The sequence below is a fragment of the Bidens hawaiensis genome, unplaced genomic scaffold, assembly GCF_021521415.1.
Source record: "Bidens hawaiensis isolate Kalapana, Puna unplaced genomic scaffold, B.hawaiensis_p1.1 tig00028059_1, whole genome shotgun sequence".
Taxonomy (NCBI): domain Eukaryota; kingdom Viridiplantae; phylum Streptophyta; class Magnoliopsida; order Asterales; family Asteraceae; genus Bidens; species Bidens hawaiensis.
In genome coordinates this window covers 56,549-75,673 of record NW_027494565.1, presented here as the reverse complement: position 1 = coordinate 75,673, position 19,125 = coordinate 56,549, and the positions used below count along the sequence as shown (strand labels likewise).

The 19,125-nt window shown below is 34.8% G+C and overlaps 1 protein-coding gene and 1 pseudogene across 1 annotated transcript; both read left to right on the top strand.

Annotated features, from left to right (window-relative positions):
- The first annotated feature begins 212 nt into the window (after positions 1–212).
- LOC143576309 (uncharacterized) lies at positions 213–603 on the top strand. The gene has a single exon (XM_077060427.1). The coding sequence runs from the start codon at positions 248–250 to the stop codon at positions 596–598; it is 351 nt and encodes a 116-aa protein (XP_076916542.1). The 5' UTR covers positions 213–247; the 3' UTR covers positions 599–603.
- A 17,675-nt stretch (positions 604–18,278) lies between these two features.
- Positions 18,279–18,702, top strand: LOC143576307 (uncharacterized; annotated as a pseudogene).
- The last annotated feature ends 423 nt before the right edge of the window (positions 18,703–19,125 follow it).

Below are 19,125 nucleotides of genomic sequence, written 5' to 3'. Positions count from 1 at the left end.
TCATCGCACTCTTTAATTTTGAAAAGCTCCGTTGATTCACTCTTTCAGTTCAAATGGTTTTATTGAGTTCTTTTATTTAATTATTTAAAAATGTTTAGAGTTGTTTCACTAAATAAACGTAAACAAATGGATTACACTTTTTTGTTTTTACATGACATTCTTATTTGCCATGTGACTATTAGCTTGTAGGCCGTATTATTAAAAACTCCTTAAAACCATTGGCATTTCCTACTGTTTTGTTCCTTCAATGATTTGGGTGTCCATCTATTTATACCCACACTCCAGCATCCATGCTTTCATCAAAAACTTTGCAAACACAAACATCTCAAACATTTATACCATGAGTTCAACAACCAGAGCATGGATGGTAGCCGGAACGGTTGGATTGGTGGAGGCATTAAAGGATCAAGGCTTTGCACGGTGGAACTACACCATGAGGACCATCCACCACCACGCCAAGTCCAATCTCCGGTCAGTCACTCAAGCTAACAAGTTATCATCCCCGGCGACAAAGACCATGGCTTCAACGGCGAAAGCTAAACAATCAGAAGAGTCTTTGAGAAAAGTCATGTACTTAAGTTGTTGGGGTCCTTATTAAATATCCATTTTATTGTATAGATGATATAAATGAAAATTATTCGGATTTTATAGTTCATAACACATTAATCATGAATCACGGTTTCTATATAACTTTTTTTTTAACTAATATTCTACTTGCGTGATTTAAATCCTTGACCTAGGCCCACAAGGCCGCAACCACCATTGGACAAAATGATCTACGGCTCTCCACCTATTTACACATTCGATCTTATAGTGAACTATGTCTGTATATATGATGATAAAATTACTATATACAAGTTTAAGTGCATCTCTGCTAGGATCGATGGGGGTTACGATTCAATCACACGGACACACATTAATCTGAAATAACAATATGAACACAAGAGATTTATATAGTTGTTTAATCATATTTGATCAACATCCACTCTCCACAACTAGTTATCTTTCTACTATGTGCTCCGCCTCCCAACACAAAGCCACAAATGTTACATGTACAATAAGAGAATAAGAGAATATTTATATGGTGAAAAAATTAAGGCTTAGCTGAACATACAAAATACCTTTTGATAAGTCCAGAACAACAAACTTTTACAAACCGCTATATTAGATTCTAAACTTTTTTAAAGCACACACTTTGTTTCACAACATCAAACTTCACAAACCCCCGCCTAACTATCAACATCATCACATACTATTACAATTATTTAACATAAATCAAATTACTTTTACAATATTTTTTTACTATCTAATGTGTATTTAATAAAATTTAAGAAATAAATAGTATTCTTATCTTCTTAATGAATAACCAAAACAATTTTTTTTATCTTCTCGTTATTAATTTTTGTTCTTCTAAACTATGTGATTTGTATATATACAAATTGTTTAATAATAAAATAAATGGAGAAAAATCGTTATAGAAATTGAACGGTTTTCTTAAAAACTAACTAAATTTTTATATATATTTACCATCATGGGATCCAGCAAACATTAGTTTATTATTAATTTATCCAAAACTAGGTTACTAACTCGTGTAGTACATATGTGGAAATTAGGAAATTCATCACGTAAATAAATTTGATTATGTATTTAAATATTATATTATTTATTTTTTTAATCCTTATAAAATGTTTTTTTATAGCTTTATATAAGATATATTTTTTTCTATCTAATCAAATAAAGTTTTACATGTTAATTAACATAAAAATAAATTTAGATTGGGCCAAAGATAAAATTAATATACATTTGGAATATTAATAAACTTTTAGTACGATAAGTTTAAAGATACGCTTCAAACACTTCAAATTCAACATTATAAGGTGTCATCTTATAATGTTTTGTTAACAAATATTGTAAAGGTGTATGTTTTGCAAATGGATTGGTTGAAATACTCGCTGATGTGTGTTCGTCGAAAATAATTGATTATATTTATTTTAAATGAACATGACAACAAATGGACAGTTAGAACTCCATCCAACGAGGCAACTTCAACTGGTTTTTCGATGCCCTTGTGTTTTACAATCATCATAAAATAAACTGCAAATGGGTATATTTCAGTAAGTATGTATTTCATTTTTTTTAGGAAAATTGGTTTTAAATAATCCCAACTATTCCCTGTTAGTAAATAACAGTCCCAACTTAACATTTGTCTGGTGACGGTCCAAACTAAAGGTGCATTTGTTTTCAACAGTCCACAACTAACGGAATGTTAACTTCGTTAGTTTGACGATTACGTGGCAGCATAGGTGTCAAAATTTGCTTATGTGGCACTTATATGGCATGTGTCTCTTTTAATTATTTATAAAGATATTATATATAATATATTAAAAATTTATTTAACCCCCTGTCACAAGTCACAACCCACCCCCACCCCCTTCTACAATCACAACCCAGCCCACCCCCTTCTACAGTCACAACTTCATCTACGGCAGTCCAACGAGCCACCACCACCATCTCCGGCGAGTAACCACCACCTTCTCAAACTCAAATATTGAAAACCAATATTGTTATGACCCTTCCTCTCTCACTATCGTCTTCTCCATTTGTCTTCCTCTCTGATCGAAGAAACATCACTCACCATCGTTGTCTAATATGCCCAAACACACCACCCCGACCATTGTTGCTGGAATCAGAATGGAATCTTGATTGCTGATACTGATCAGATATGATTGGAGTTGGGAGACGAGATCCGGGCCGGCGGCGACTCCGGCGATTAAAGGTGGTGCGGATAGTGAGAGATCTGCGTCGCCTGAAAAATGGAATTGAAGATCGTCGGAGAAGACGACTACGCCGGAAAAATGGGAGGTGCAGGTCATCTTTTTCCCATCTGTTACCTCCTCCACAACCATAGAAATCCCCTACTCTCCGGTAGCAATCATCTCCATCATTCTTCTACCTTGGAAAAAAGAAACCACCGTCATTGTTTCGCCGTAATACCGTCGGAGAAGTGCAACAACGATGAAGATGAGGCAAACATGGTCGGGACAAGTTAGCCCCATGATTCCCATCTGATCTGATTTATCAATAGTTTATATTTAATTTATGGCAAAAATATGAATTAGAAAATAGGCGGCCCACAAATTTGACACCTATGCTGCCACGTAAGCGTCAAACTAACAGAGTTAACATTCCGTTAGCTGTGGACCGTTGAAAACAAATACACTTTTAGTTTGGACCGTCACCAGCCAAGTGTTAAGTTATGACTGTTATTTGCCAATAGGGCATAGTTGGAAATATTGAAAACCAATTTTCCTTTTTTTTATTTATAATTATTCATTGTAATTAACCATACTTTCTTTTTTCTTTTAATAGGTTCTATCAAAGAAAGGTATTGTAATTAACCATTTACATAATTTCTCTTGGTTTTAAATTTATAAAGTATTGATATTTTCTTGTATTTATTTTTGTATTATCGCCATAATATGTTTGTTAAATTTGAATTGTTTATGTTAATCTTTCCATTTTGTATACATTTTGAAGTTAAATATCTGGCATTAAAAGTTTTCCAATCTCAAAATCTTTCCAACATTTTTTTAGAATTCCATTAAAGTAACAATTAATGTTACACGATTCTATTTGAATTTGAATTTCATATCAAGATTATATTATAATATGTTAATTATTTCAAAATTATTGCTTAAAATAAAACCCTATGATCCTTAAATTATTCAAAATTATAGATTGAATAATAGTTCTAATATTAAAACATTTTAATTATGTCAAAATGAATACTTAAAATAAAACTATGCATTAAAAATTTTCCAATCTTAAAATACTTTTCAGTTTAAGGTTAAAATTCCATTATAATACCAATTAATGATTACATAATGTTATTTGAAGTTGAAAATCAGCATTTAAATATTTTCCAATATCAAAATATTATAAAGACTTTTTTAGAATTTCATTAAAATACCAATTAATGATTACACGATTCTAATTGAATTTGAATTCAATATTATACTATAATAATATGTTAATTATGTCAAAATTATTGATTAAATTAAAACCCCATGTTCCTTAATTTATGCATAATTATGCGTATAATAGTTGCAAGATTAAAACCTTTTAATTATATAAAATTGAATGCTTAAAATAAAACTCTAATTACAAGTTTTTAAATCTCAAAATACTAATCAGGTTAATGTTATTTGAATAATTTAAGATAATATTAAAATATTTTAATTATGTAAAAAATGTTGCTTAAAATAAAACTACCTAAACCTTAATTTATACATAATTATGCATAAAATAGTTGTAAAATAAAAATTTGAATCTTTTAATTATGGAAAAATTAATTGTAAAAATAAAACTCGTATTAAAATTTTTCCATCCTCAAAACAGTTTCCATCTTTTTATTAAAATTTTATTTAAATACCAATTAATCGTTATATAATATTGTTAGAATTTTAATGCAAGATTATAATAAAGTATTTTAATTATGTCAAAATTATGGCTTAAAATAAAACCATTTAGTCCTTAATTTGTGCATATAATAGTGATAAGAAGATTAAAACATTTTAATTATTTTAAAATGAATGTTTAAATAAACACAAATATTTTTAACTGTTCCTTAATTTATGCATAATCTAACTATACTATTAAAACAAAATGATTTTTCCACATAGCATCATTATAGAGTGTCCACATTGGATTCCACATACGCAATACTCTTAAATACATTTTCCACCTAATTAACATTTATTAAAATGTATAACAATTCATTAAATGCATAAAATCCTCTATCCATTTCTTTTCATATAATTATCATTCTAAAATTATATTAACTTATTCATATAAATTTAGAAAGACTAATCTTGAACCTTTTACAATTCTATATAAAATTCTTCATTAATTTTATTTTATAATCATTTAATTCAATAACTAAAATTCGACTTTATAAATCAATACTATGGCTAAATCTTGAAAAATTATCAAATGCTGAAAATCATGAACAAATCTTTTAATTTTTTTATATACATGTATTTCAATTTTAATACTTTAAGTTATAACTTGATTTAAATGAATATAAAATAAAAGTCATAAATAAACATTATCATATGAAATAACTGAATTTACGTATTACATATAATATATTTTTTATTACAATTTCCATACGTATGGAACACGGGCTTTGATGACTGTCGTTTGAGTCAATCAAAAACCTAATTAAACTAAATAGTTAGAGCAAGTAGGGTATCGTATCACAAGGAGTATGTGGTCAATGCAATTCGTGTACAGATTTAATATTATGAACTAACTAGTGTTTAGTGTTGATCACACAAGCAATTTAAGTGAATTTAGAGAACTAAGCAATGAACAAGTAAACGAGTTTTAAGTAGTTAACAAAGCAAATCACACCCGGGAATTCAAGTAAGCAACTCACAGTTATCTCATGCAACCTAACAGATTAATGATTAACAGATTAACTACAAACTGATCAATCAGACAAAACCTTAGATATCAACAATCACTTTACACACGGCACTGGTTATCAAACAGTCATTGCTAGTGTGACTCAGTTAAGGGCAATTTTATGTTTTATCGTATTAAGCCAAATCAAACTGTCATATGATCAATTATCTGGCAACTGGTAACTAATCGTTCAGACTAACGTAAACCTAAACCGACTGAACACATAGAAATACCAAACATCAATAATCATATATCAATCATCAATAATCATACACTAGTATTCATAGTCACATGAGAAAAACTGTAAAGACTACAAACTATACATCCCGGGTGTGATCTAGGAGATTAGCCGAGCCTTGACATCATTAGATCTTCAATTATGATGAGGGAGGCCATTAGGATTGATCAAGAGATTATTGGTAGCCCTGGAATTCACCCAAAATCGCCTAATAGCTGCTGCTGGTCGTCCATCTTGATTAGGGTTCGGAAAATCGAAGATATAGGTCAAAATCCGTTTTTTCATGTTTTTTAAGACCATCGCGTATCGCGATGGCCATAGACCCTACCCGTCGCGTAACGCGACCTAAGAAAACCATATATTTGGATTCCTCTCATCGAGAAACCCAAAATTCATATATTATGGTTCTCGTAACTCATTTTCTAGCCCAAGATATGCTCGTTTTACTTCAGGGTCGCATTTTGACAACCCATCTTGTTCAGTTTTAGCATTGGCTTATGATTTCTCATCCATACTCTTCCCGAATCCTTGTAACACTTCCCAAGACATCAAATCACGCTTTGTTCTCCCCAAGATATCATTCCATGCTCGTACAGGTCTCTCATTTAGCATCTTTAACGATCAATGACCTGAAATACAAAAGCACGTATGAAGTGCCAAAGTTCTAACAGTATACTCAATAAAACTACATAATTAATACACTAATATATATACAAAATACCAGACCATCAGGCTCTAACCTATAACATATTTTATTAAAAAAATTATTTTAATGCAATCAAGTTTTTTAACAAATTGTGAAATTAGACCTCTATAACATATTTTTGTAAATTTCATATAAATGGTGAGAATTGAATTTTGATATTCAGTTATATATATGTATGTGTGTGTGTGATATTTGAATGGGGAAAATCGGTTTTTAAAATGTCATATTAAATGTGTATAAATCTAAAAATGTAAAGTAAGATAATATTCAAAAGTATAATAATGTTTTAAATTGCGTTGACATTGGTGATTTAATTGGACTTTGACCAACAACAATATAAGATTGATTATTTTACTATAGGTAATTTAATGAATAATAAACTAAATTTCATTTCCGGATTATGTAATAATCAATTGAATTATATAAATTATGAAAAATAAATAAATACATGAATACTAACAGAAATATACATCAATACTAAATAAAAATAAAAAGACATCTTATCAAACAATCTTCAATACATGAAATTAGCTATATCATGTTGAGAACAATAACTTGAAATGATAAAATTAAATATTAATATTAATATCACATAATAAATAAATTACAAATTATGGAAGATTTGAATCATGTGAAAAAAATAAAATTGATGTTTTAATTTACAACCGGAAAATTTGAATCGTGTTACCGGAAAAACGAAATAGTGAAGATCTCCATTGAATCTTTGATTTTGATATATAACCTAAAGAGATTATAAGAAAAAAAAACATATAATTATTAATATAAATACAAACAAAAATTAATTGTAATTGATATAAAACCTTACCGGAATAATATTATAACAATCTAATATAAATATTAAAACAAATTTAAAACCTTACCGGAAAACGTTACCGGGAAACCTTAATAATTTCAACATATCAATTAAATCTTGGATTTTGATGTACAACTTAAAGAGATTATAAAAAAAGCATACAACATTTAAAATAAATGTAAACATTACCAGAAAACCTTACTAGAAAACACTAGAACCTTACTGGAAAAACATATAACAAAATCAACCATTACCGGAATATAAGAGACGGTGGAGGAATAAGCCGAAAGAGAGACGAAACAAAGAGAGATCGAGAGAGAGAGAGAGAGAGAGAGAGAGATTAAAATGGTTAGAGTTTTTCAATCTTGAGATTTATATAATGTAAATGAGATGATTTAGTAAGTTTTTGAATACTTATAACAATTAAAATAATTAATATCATAATTACATTAATAGGTTAATTATGATGTTTGACCAGATTTTAAATTTTTTTAATAATTATTAATAATCATTTATTGTCTATTATTTTAATTTATTTTAACATTTTTTATACACATGAATTATTAATAATCATTGATTGTATAGTAATTTAATTTATTTTTGATTTATTTTATTAACATGAAAATTAGACAAGTGATAGATATACATTGAAAGTCTAAGCAACAACCAATAGAAAGAGGGGGAGTTTAGTTAAAGCCTATTAGTTTAATAGTATGTATAGATGTTTTGTTTTGGTTAATGGTATATCTTTATCTTTATCTTTATATAATACACCAAAAAAGGGGGAAATTAAGACACTAGATTTTTAAGGGATTTATAACACCCAAAGCATTATATACAAATCTAAGTAAGAATACACTTGTTTTTACACCCATAAAACCCACGTTCATTTGATTTTTATCAATATAATTACAAGTATGGTACCTTAACATTACTTAAATTTTGTTAATTAAGAAAATAGTTACAACTTTGATCCCTCATGATTACCCACTTTTTACTCAACTTTAATTTTTTTGGTTTTCTTCATATATGCCTTACAAAAATAAGATTAAAAATTTTTCAAACATACCTATTTAAACGTGTTTATATTTGTTGACGTTTCGTACAAATTTTTATCAAAACAGTTGAACGGTTTAAAATGTACAAGTCATTACTGCATGAAATTATGCATGAATGTACAAATTTCTAAAGGATAAAATTTACAATCTCATGTTTGATTTAATTACATATCTAGCGCTTTATCTTTTTTATAAAAAACATAAACAAACTTATTATAATTCAAAGTTTAAGAAATACTTACAACTTTGACCACTTATTATTATCTAAATTACTCAACTTTAATTTTTTTTTCTTCAATATGTTTTATAAAAATATGATTAAAAGAACTTAAATTATATAAATATCAAAATAGTTGTTTTGGACAAAAATCACTCAAGGATAACGTATCCAAATTCTTAATTGTGAGGTCTAGTGCTATGATGATAATATTGAATGTGTAATCGAAATCTTGGTGAACACAATGATTTGATCACGAGGGAAAAAACCCTTAACCAAAATAGTCTTACTTCGGTCAAAACTTATCAAGGTAATCTTTGGTAAAATAACTTCGGCCAAGGATTAACAATATAATCTTTGGTCGAATTACTTTAGTCAATGATCAACAAGGTAACCTTTTGTCGATAAGTATATGATTATCGTGGTCTCAAGCAAAAAAAACCCCCGGATGGTGAAAACTATCACCGTCGATTATATTGATAATAAAAGGTGGTTACAAGTGTTGTGGAGTATATGATCGAGATTACAAAGTAAACTAGTGTGTAGAGAGACTGTTTGCTTCTGCTCTAGTGTGTGTGTTCGTACATGTGTTTAACCTAGCTGATCATATCTTCATTATATACAAGAAAAGAATAACAAATATCCCTAATTTAAGCCGCCAATCAAGCCATTCCTTAATTGTGATTGTTTCCTTCATTATCCACGCGGTATATTAATTAGATTGCGAGATTATAGCTTTGACTTGGTCATTAGCCGTTATAGCTGCCAAAAATATCAACATAACAAAGGAAAATCGTTAATAAGCAATAAGTACTGAGGATCACTGATCCTGACGTAGCTCTGGAACTCTTCAGAAGGATAATTGATCCAACGTCAATATCTTCTTGACTGCAAGTTAGTGGATAGACTGAGTCTTCTAACCGTTATACCTGCTAAATATAAGACTACACATGAGAACAACCGTTAATAAATAATAAGTAATGTGGATCCTTGATCCTGACGGGATCTGGAACACACGCTAAGGATAACTGATCCAAAACATATGTCAGGATAACATATCCACAGTGTCAAATTTCTGTGCACTAACAATTGCCCCCAAAATGGCGGTTTTGATAAGATCACAGCTGTCATTTTGCCTTTGAAATCAAACTTCCTGCAAAACAGATGAGATTTGATAAGCTGGATATAATTGTCATCATGGAGTTTCCATGGGAACTTCCTTTCCGGCTGTATATCCTTTTACCATAAGTATTGATCCTTTTGTGATCCTCGTAATTGAATTTAGGATACCTGATCAAATAACTTATGATATTAACTGGGATTAAACCCAACAAACTGGGGACAAGCCCAAATAAACTGGGGACAAGCCCGTGCAACTGGGGACAAGCCCGTGTAACTGGGGACAAGCCCGTGAACTGGCGACAAGCCCAAACTGGGGACAAGCCCAAAAAACTGGGGACAAGCCCAAACTGGGGACTGGCCCAAAGATACGGATGTTAACTGGGGACTCGCCCAAATCGGGATTTAGCCCAAACGTGAGATAACGTGAAAACGTTATAAACCGGTGGTATGGTACGTCTACCATAAATCGTAGGATCCTCCATATAGCCGAAGACAACGAAATTGTCGGCCACTAAACGTTTACTGGTCCCGCTGCCCCGGACTATACGTTGGATAGCGTGAGCTCCAGGCGAGAGTGTAGAAACTCTAATTTATAAGAAAGGTGAAAACCTTTAAACCTTAGGGGATATGACCATCGGGGGTCATATCCAATCGTGGGCTAGGCCAAGGAAATAGTAAAGTACCTTAAGTGTGAGGGAGAGGTGGCCAACCTCTTAGACATTGAACCTCTTATTGAAATTTGCATTGTTATTTAAAACTTGGAAAAAGACAAACGTTAAAAATATATTATCCTTAAAGTAATAAGAATCTGAAATGAATAACTGATCGGATAGATATTACCAATTTCAGGATCCTTGATCCTTCTGAGGATACTTGATCCTGATTAGAAAAAGTATTTCTTGAGATGAATAGCATTCCATGCTCTAGGTAACCTGTTGCCTTCCATAGTCAGCAGGTGATATGCCCCCTTTCCGGCTTCTGACTCGATCAAGTAGGGGCCTTCCCACTTGGGTGCTAGCTTTCCATCTGCTGGATTAGTTGTGTTTTGGAAAGCTTTATTCAAAACTAGATCTCCTTCTTGAAATCTTCGAATCCTGATATTCTTGTTGTATGCCTCAGCTACCCTTTGTTGATATGCTGCCATTCTGATTTTAGCTAGGTCTCTGAGCTCATTAACAGTATCCAGATCTTGGAGAAGGATTTCGTTGTTGGCTTGAGGATCACGGATGCTTGTTCTGGCAGTAGGAACCACCATCTCCGTAGGGATTACAGCTTCTGAGCCAAACATCAATGAGAAGGGTGTTTGACCTGTTGCATTCTTTGGTGTTGTTCTATCATCCCAAAGAACATATGTAGCTCTTCGGCCCACTTGCCTTTCTTGGATCCTAGTTTCTTCTTCAAGTTGTTGATAATAATCTTGTTACTTGATTCTGCTTGACCATTAGCTTGAGGATGAATAGGTGTGGAGGTAATCATCTTAATGCCCCAACTGTCACAAAAGTTAGTGGTTCTTTTCCCGATAAACTGGGAACCATTGTCACAAATAATTTCTGAAGGGATACCAAATCTAGTAATAATATTTCTTTTAATGAAGGATATCACCTCTTTTTCGCGGACTTGAACGAAAGCTTCTGCTTCTATCCACTTTGAAAAGTAATCAGTCATTGCAAGCATGAATACTTTTCCTCCTGGCGCTTTAGGTAGCTTACCCACGATATCCATGCCCCACTTCATGAAAGGCCATGATAAGGATATAGGATACATAGGCTCTGCTGGTTGATGCAGAATATTGTCATATCTTTGACATGAATCACACTTCTTTGAGTACTCCATGGCGTCTCTCTTCATGGTAGGCCAGAAGTATCATGTTCTCAGAATCCTAGAGAATAGGGCTCTACCTCCGGTATGATTACCCCAATCTCCTTCGTGAAAGTCTTTGAGCACCTCTTGAATTTCAGGATCTTCGATACATCTTAAGTATGGATCTGCAAGAGATTTCCTATACAGAATATTATTTAATAAAATGTATTGTGATACCTTAAGTTTGAAGGACTTAGGTTTCTCTGTGGCTGGAATCACTCCATTTTGAATGAACTTCTTGATCGGGAGGATCCAAGATCCTTGATTACTTGAGGATAATAGATCCAAAGACACAATATCTTTGTCAGTTGTTATCTCCCCAACTTCTTGTTCTCCTATTGCTGGTGAGAGTACACGGATAATTGAGATCTTCATATCTTTTGGAATCTTCAATGATGAAGCTAAATTTGCTAAGGCATCTGCCCCAACATTCTCTTTTCTTGGTACCTGTATAATACTAAAAGAATCGAAGAACTTTGATAGTTCCTTCACAACATCTAGATATTTGATTAGTTTTTCACCTTTAACATCATATGAGCCATTAAAGTGGTTAGACATCAATAAAGAATCTACATATACTTGAAGATACCTGATCCTCATGTGTTTAGCTAATTGCAAACCTGCGTTCAGAGCTTCGTATTCCGCTTCATTATTGGTAGCTTGGAATGCACATGCAATGGACTGGGGTATTATGCCCCCCCTGTGGCGATTTCAGTAGGATACCCAATCATGTTCCTCTTACGTTGGATGCTCCATCAGTAAAGAGGATCCAAGGATCCTTGGTTTCTTCCAGTTGTTGAACCTCCAAATCAGCTTCCTTTTGCATGTCCCTACGAAATCAGCCACAAATTCTGCAAGCGCTTGTGACTTAATGGCTGTTCTGGGCTCATACTGAATATCATATGCACTCAATTTCACAACCCATTTGGCCATCCTTCCTGACAATTCTGGTTTTCTAAGCACATTCTTAACAGGATAATTAGTTCTTAAAATAATAGTATGTGTTTCAAAGTAGTGTCTCAACTTGGTTGAGGCCATAATCAAAGCAAGAATTAATTTTTCAAGGTGAGAATACCCGACCTCTGCGTCTAACAGGCTTTTACTTACATAATATATCGGGTGCTTTTGTCCTTCATGATCCTTGGCAAGAACAACAATAATTGCATTACCTGACACAGCTAAGTACAGAGACAGCGGCTCACCATCTATTGGCTTCATCAAAGCAGGCGCTGAGGATAGATAATCCTTAAGAGCCTTTAGTGTGTCTTCACGCCTTTGAGTCCATTCAAACTTTATATTTTTCCTCAAGATATCATAGAAGTCTTTGCACTTCTCTGAGGATCTGGAAATGAATCTGTTGAGAGCAATTATTCTTCCCGTCAGTTTCTGGACATCTTTAGCATTTACAGGAGACTTTAAATTAATGATGGCTTCTATCTGCTCGGGGCTCGCTTCTATTCCCCTTTTGGTCACCATGTATCCTAGAAACTTTCTAGCCTTAACACCAAAATGGCATTTTGACGGGTTCAGTTTCATATTGTACTGATCAAGGATATTGAATGCTTCTTCAAGATCTCTAAGATGATCCTCAGCCCTCTTCGACTTCACTACCATGTCATCAATGTAGACTTCCATGGTTTTTCCTAACTGATCCTTGAACATCACGTTGACCAATCTTTGATATGTTGCCCCTGCATTTCTTAGTCCGAACGACATAGCAATATAACAATATATTCCGGTAGGAGTCATGAATGCTGTATCCTCTTGATCAGATGGTTCCATCTGAATTTGTTGAAATCCAGAGGAAGCATCCATAAAGGTAAGCATCTCATGCCCTGCCGTTGCATCCACCATGGATTCTATATGTGGTAACGGGAAAGGATCCTTGGGGCATGCCTTGTTTAAATTGGTAAAATCGACACACACCCTCCACTTTTCATTCTTTTTAGAAACAACAACCACATTAGTAACCATCGAGGATACTTAACCTCTCTGATCATACCGGCCTTAAGAAGTTTTTCAACTTCCTCTTGTATGATCGCGTTCCTCTCAGGAGCAAATTTCCTTCGCTTCTAATGGACGGGTTTAATAGAATAACCAAGGCCCAACTTATGAGTAATTACCTCCTTAGAAATACCTGTCGTGTCTGAATGTCTGAAGGCAAACGTGGATTTTAGTTGCTTTAGGAAGGATACTATACCCTCATCGATCTCGTCAGGGATACAGGATCCTAGGAACACCTTCATGTCTGGATCTTCAGGATCTAAAGATACTTCTTTCACATCTCGCTCCCGAGCTCCCAGCACATCCCTAGGATGTTGCTGTAATTGCTATGCTATCGTTTCTTTAGCTGTCGGCTTCATTGATGAAGAATAATAATTCTTGGCTTCCACTTGGTCACCATCTATCCTTACTACTCCCCAAGGAGTTGGCAGTTTGATGCACTGATGGTAAGTAGAGGCTACAGCCTTCATTCCATGTATCCAAGGTCTTCCAAGAATAACGTTGCAACAAGAAAGACTGTCAATAACACAAAACTTTTGGTATGAGTTTAACCCTTCGATGTATATTGGGAGTTTGATTTCCCCCAATGTTTTCTTGGTTTCACCACTGAAACCCACTAACACCGACGTTCTTGGGAAGATTTCTGAGTCCGGGATGTTCATTTTCTGTAGTACGTCATGTTGGATGATGTTGACCGAGCTTCCACCGTCGACTAGGATCCTGCGTACATAATGGTTAGCAATAAATAAAGTTATAATCAAACCATCGTGGTGAGGATCCTGGATGCTTGTCTTATCTTTTTCGTTAAAGAAGATTCTTTTGTCAGTCGTCAAAGTAGTGGATATGACTGGTCGGTCTCCGTTCTCCAACTTTGTTTTTTTGGCGTGTCTTTTTGCTGAGGAGAAAGAAGTACCGCATATATCTGAGCCACCGGAGATGAAGTTGATTACTTGTGCATCTGGTGGGGGCGGAGTTGCTTTTTGTGGTACATCTTCAGGATCCTGGATCTTAGACTTTTTTCTTCCCAAGAGCTCTTTGAAATGACCCTTGATCAGGAGGTATCCAATTTCCCTCCTTAAACCAATACAACCTTCTGTCTGATGGCCAAAGTCTTCATGAAATGCACACCACTTGGACTTGTCTATGAAGGATGTTGTTTTCTCATTTTTTCGAGGCCACCTTGCTTTCTCTCCAAGATCCTTCATGGCACAAATCAAACCATGGTATCAACAGAGAAGCAATACTCGGAAATACTTGGGTAGTCCTCATCATCTTCTCCTTCTTCAACTGCCCTGACATTTTGATTGTTGGATTTTGAGTACGGATTTGAGTCGTTGTTCCTGAATGAGGATCCTTGTTTCTGGTTAGGTGACTCTTGTTTCGTTGGAGCTCCTAACCGTTCTTGAATCTTCTTGTCATCTTCTAGTCTTATAAATCTGAGTGCCCTGTTTCTGACTTCATCTAAAGTCCTGCATGGAGTCATCACAAGATCATCATAAAATGGGGAGCCCCTTTGAAGTCCCATCTTGAATGCTTCAACAGCCGTAGCCATATCAAGACTAGGGATCTCTAGGGCCTCCCTGCCAAACCTTGTAACAAAATCCCTAAAGGATTCATTATAAGGTTGGACAACTCTATACAAATCACTAGTTAACTTCTCAAATTTCCTACTAAAAGAAAATTGGCTGTCGAACAAGTTAACTAAATGCGAAAAAGAAGTAACAGAATAGGGAGGAAGACTTAGCAGCCATTTAAGTGTAGATCTTATTAGTGTGGATCCGAAACCCTTGCATAGACATGCTTCCTTGAGTCTTTCAGGAATTGGATTGATCTCCATCCTCTCCCTATATTGAGCCACGTTCTCTTCCGGATCAGTGGTCCCATCATACACCTTCATGTTGGGGGTTTGAAAACGTTTCGGGACTTCAGCATCACAAATAGGTGGAGCAAATCTGGACAACTTATGGCTCCCTTCTGGTATTTCAGGAATTGGACGGACCACTCCTGGCACGCTGGATATCATATTCTTAAGCTTCTGAAGTTCCTTAGCCATAGCCAGGTTGATACCTGTATCCTGCATAGAGCCAAGGTTAGTGTCTAAGGATATATGATTATACATGTTACCTCTCGGTTGATTGAACGTTGGTATCCCAGTAGTGTAGCCAAGATAAGAAGCATCTGCTATAGGAGTTGGTCCACCATAGGCAATGGTTTGCATGGGGATTATGTCTCCTTCATGAACTTCTGAGGATCTTTGATGTTGCACCCCTGAGGATCCTTGAGGTTGGGAGCTGAAGGATCCTTGGTGATACATCCCAGAGGACCCTGGTTGAAGGAATGATGATCCTTGAGTTTGCTGACCCATGGGTCCCTATTGAAGGATAGATGATCCTTGTTGAAGGAACGAGGATCCTTGAGTTTTCTGACCCATAGATCCTAGTTGAAGGATAGATGATCCTTGCTGAAAGATGGAGGATCCTTGAGTCTGTTGAGCCATGGATCCTGGAGTAGTGAAATCCAGAATCCTTGGCATCAAAGGAGTCTCATCCTCCAGTGATCTCTTTCTTTTCTTGAGATCTTCAATTTCACAAAGGATCTTCTGATTAGTCTTGTTCTACTGCTCCATGTATGCTTTAACTTGTGAAAACATAGCAGGAACATCATTGTTAGAGTTAACCACCGATGTGGCAGCAGTGGTCTTTGAGCTCTGGAAGACTGGAATTTGTGTCTTGTTTCCAGCAGTAGCAGCCCGTGATACTCCCGTAATTGGAGGAGGCATCGGCGGCAAAGTCTTTGATGAGAGAGAAACCGAAGATGGCATGGTTGATGAAGCAGAGGTTGATTGAGAGGCCATTGATAGTAATATGGGTAAGAAAGGTTGAATATTGATAAGGTATTTTCTGGATTATAGCACCAATTGCCCCACGGTGGGCGCCAAATTGTATTGGACAAAAATCACTTAAGGATAATGTATCCAAATTTGTAATTGTGAGGTCTAGTGCTATGATGATAATATTGAATGTGTAATCGAAATCTTGGTGAACACAATGGATTGATCACGAGGGAAAAAACCCTTAACCAAAATAGTCTTACTTCGGTCAAAACTTATCAAGGTAATCTTTGGTAAAATAACTTCGGTCAAGGATTAATAAGATAATCTTTGGTCGAATTACTTTAGTCAATGATCAACAAGGTAACCTTTGGTCGATAAATATATGATTATCGTGGTCTCCGGCACAAAAAACCCCCGGACGGAGAAAACTATCACCGTCGATTATATTGATAATAAAAGGTGGTTACAAGTGTTGTGGAGTATATGATCGAGATTACAAAGTAAACTAGTGTGTAGAGAGAATGTTTGCTTCTGCTCTAGTGTGTGTGTTCGTACATGTGTTTAACCTAGCTGATCACATCTTCATTATATACAAGAAAAGAATAACAAATATCCCTAATTTAAGCCGCCAATCAAGCCATTCCTTAATTGTGATTGTTTCCTTCATTATCCACGCGGTATATTAATTAGATTGCGAGATTATAGCTTTGACTTGGTCATTAGCCGTTATACCTGCCAAAAATATCAACATAACAAAGGAAAATCGTTAATAAACAATAAGTACTGAGGATCATTGATCTTGACGTAGCTATGGAATTCTTCAGAAGAATAATTGATCCAGACACGTCAATATCTTCTTGACTGCAAGTTAGTGGATAGACTGAGTCTTCTAACCATTATACCTGCTAAATATAAGACTACACATGAGAACAACCGTTAATAGATAATAAGTTGTGGATCCTTGATCCTGACGGGATCTGGAACACACGCTAAGGATAACTGATCCAAAACATATGTCAGGATAACATATCCACAGTGTCAAATTTCTGTGCACTAACAATAGTCAAGAGGACTTGAGGTTGAGCTCGGATTGAAGGTTGAGTCGAGCTTGAGCTAGACTTGGCTTGCTAATAACTTTTACGTATGTTTTCCGCTGCATCGCGCGGGCACATGACTAGTAAGAAAACAATAAGCAATTTCCATATTTAAGAAGTTATATAAAAAGAAAATGGAACTCGGTTGCTAGAGTGTTCTTCGTCGGAGAAACCGAACATCACTAAATCTATAAATCTGGTCAGATCTGATTGTACAACACCCAATCTATCAGTTTTTAACCTTCGCCAGAAAGCTGTTGTTGCTTCCGGAATTTCTCAACGGTAAACCGACCTTGCCAGTAACTCGGATCTGACTGAATTAGACCTTCAGGAATTTCTCTTCGGGGATGATAAAATATAAAAAGAAGATTAATAGCCACGTGGAGTCCGCCTCTAGTTTGTGTATGCAAACTTACTTTACAAACTGCAGTCAAATACCAACCCTACATCGGTAAAGTTCGGCAACCTTCCGTCCGCTTGTTTCCAGCTAGATCCGGACGGTGCCACATTGGCACCGTTATGGATGCTCTAAAGGTATTCCTAATGTAGGAATAACATTGCTCTAGGATAACCCCTGCCTCTAGAATAACCTCAGCTCTATGATTATTCTCCGCTCAAATTACTAATTTCCGATGAAAATTTTAGTTTTGGGATTTTTATATTCATGATTTTAGAGAAAAGGATTATGGAGAGAAAACCCAAAAGAGTAGCGTTTCAAAATTTGTCGTTTTGTATGGTGCACCCCCTGTTTTCTAAAATAATAAAGGTGTGTGCCACTGCCAGTGCCAGCCATATTTTTTATTTAAAGGCACTACAGTAAAACAAAACTATTGTTCCCCTATAAAACCATCTGCGTTTTTAAATGTCAGCCTACCGTTTTCGCCCCAAAAAACTTGGTGTTGTCTATATATAAATACCCGATCCTTATCTTGTACTACTTCATCACCAAACACATATTACATACGTTTGTCGACTAACAACACAACTTGCTTCATTTTAACGATTTTCAAGAGTCCTAAATTTAAGTATAAACCATGAGTTCAACATCAAGGGCATGGATGGTGGCCGGTACCGTTGGATTGGTGGAGGCTTTAAAAGATCAAGGCTTTGCACGGTGGAACTACGCTGTCAGAACCATCCATCACCATGCTAAATCCAATCTCCGGTCAGTCACCCAAGCGAAAGTTATCATCATCCGCGGCTACGGCTTCAAGCACAAGCATTGAACAATCAGAAGAGTCATTGAGAAAAGTTATGTACTTGAGTTGTTGTTGGGGCCCCAATTGATCATTTTTTTTGTATTTGTACTTTAATGTTAGCTATATACATATGTAAACTCTATTGACGCACAACCTTCTTATTAATAAAAACAATTTTGATTATTATTAAAATGATTTTGGGACAATTGCAAGTTTGCTACAAAACATTGTGGTATGATTGACTATTGAACTATCTTATCTTACTGCTCTAATAAATAACTACTAATGCCACTTGTCATACTCTCATTTATTCTTATATTTTTTTTAACTCTTTTACTAAAACATAGATCCTCCGTGGGTCATTACCAACTCACTTTATTGTTATTCAAACCTACTCTATCCCAATCAAACCCTGAATCCCAAAATTCTCCTAACTCCATCGTACTATAGCCCTTCTCCATGGCCTCCACCACCACCAGTGACGGCAACGAAATAGCCCCTCTCCACTGCC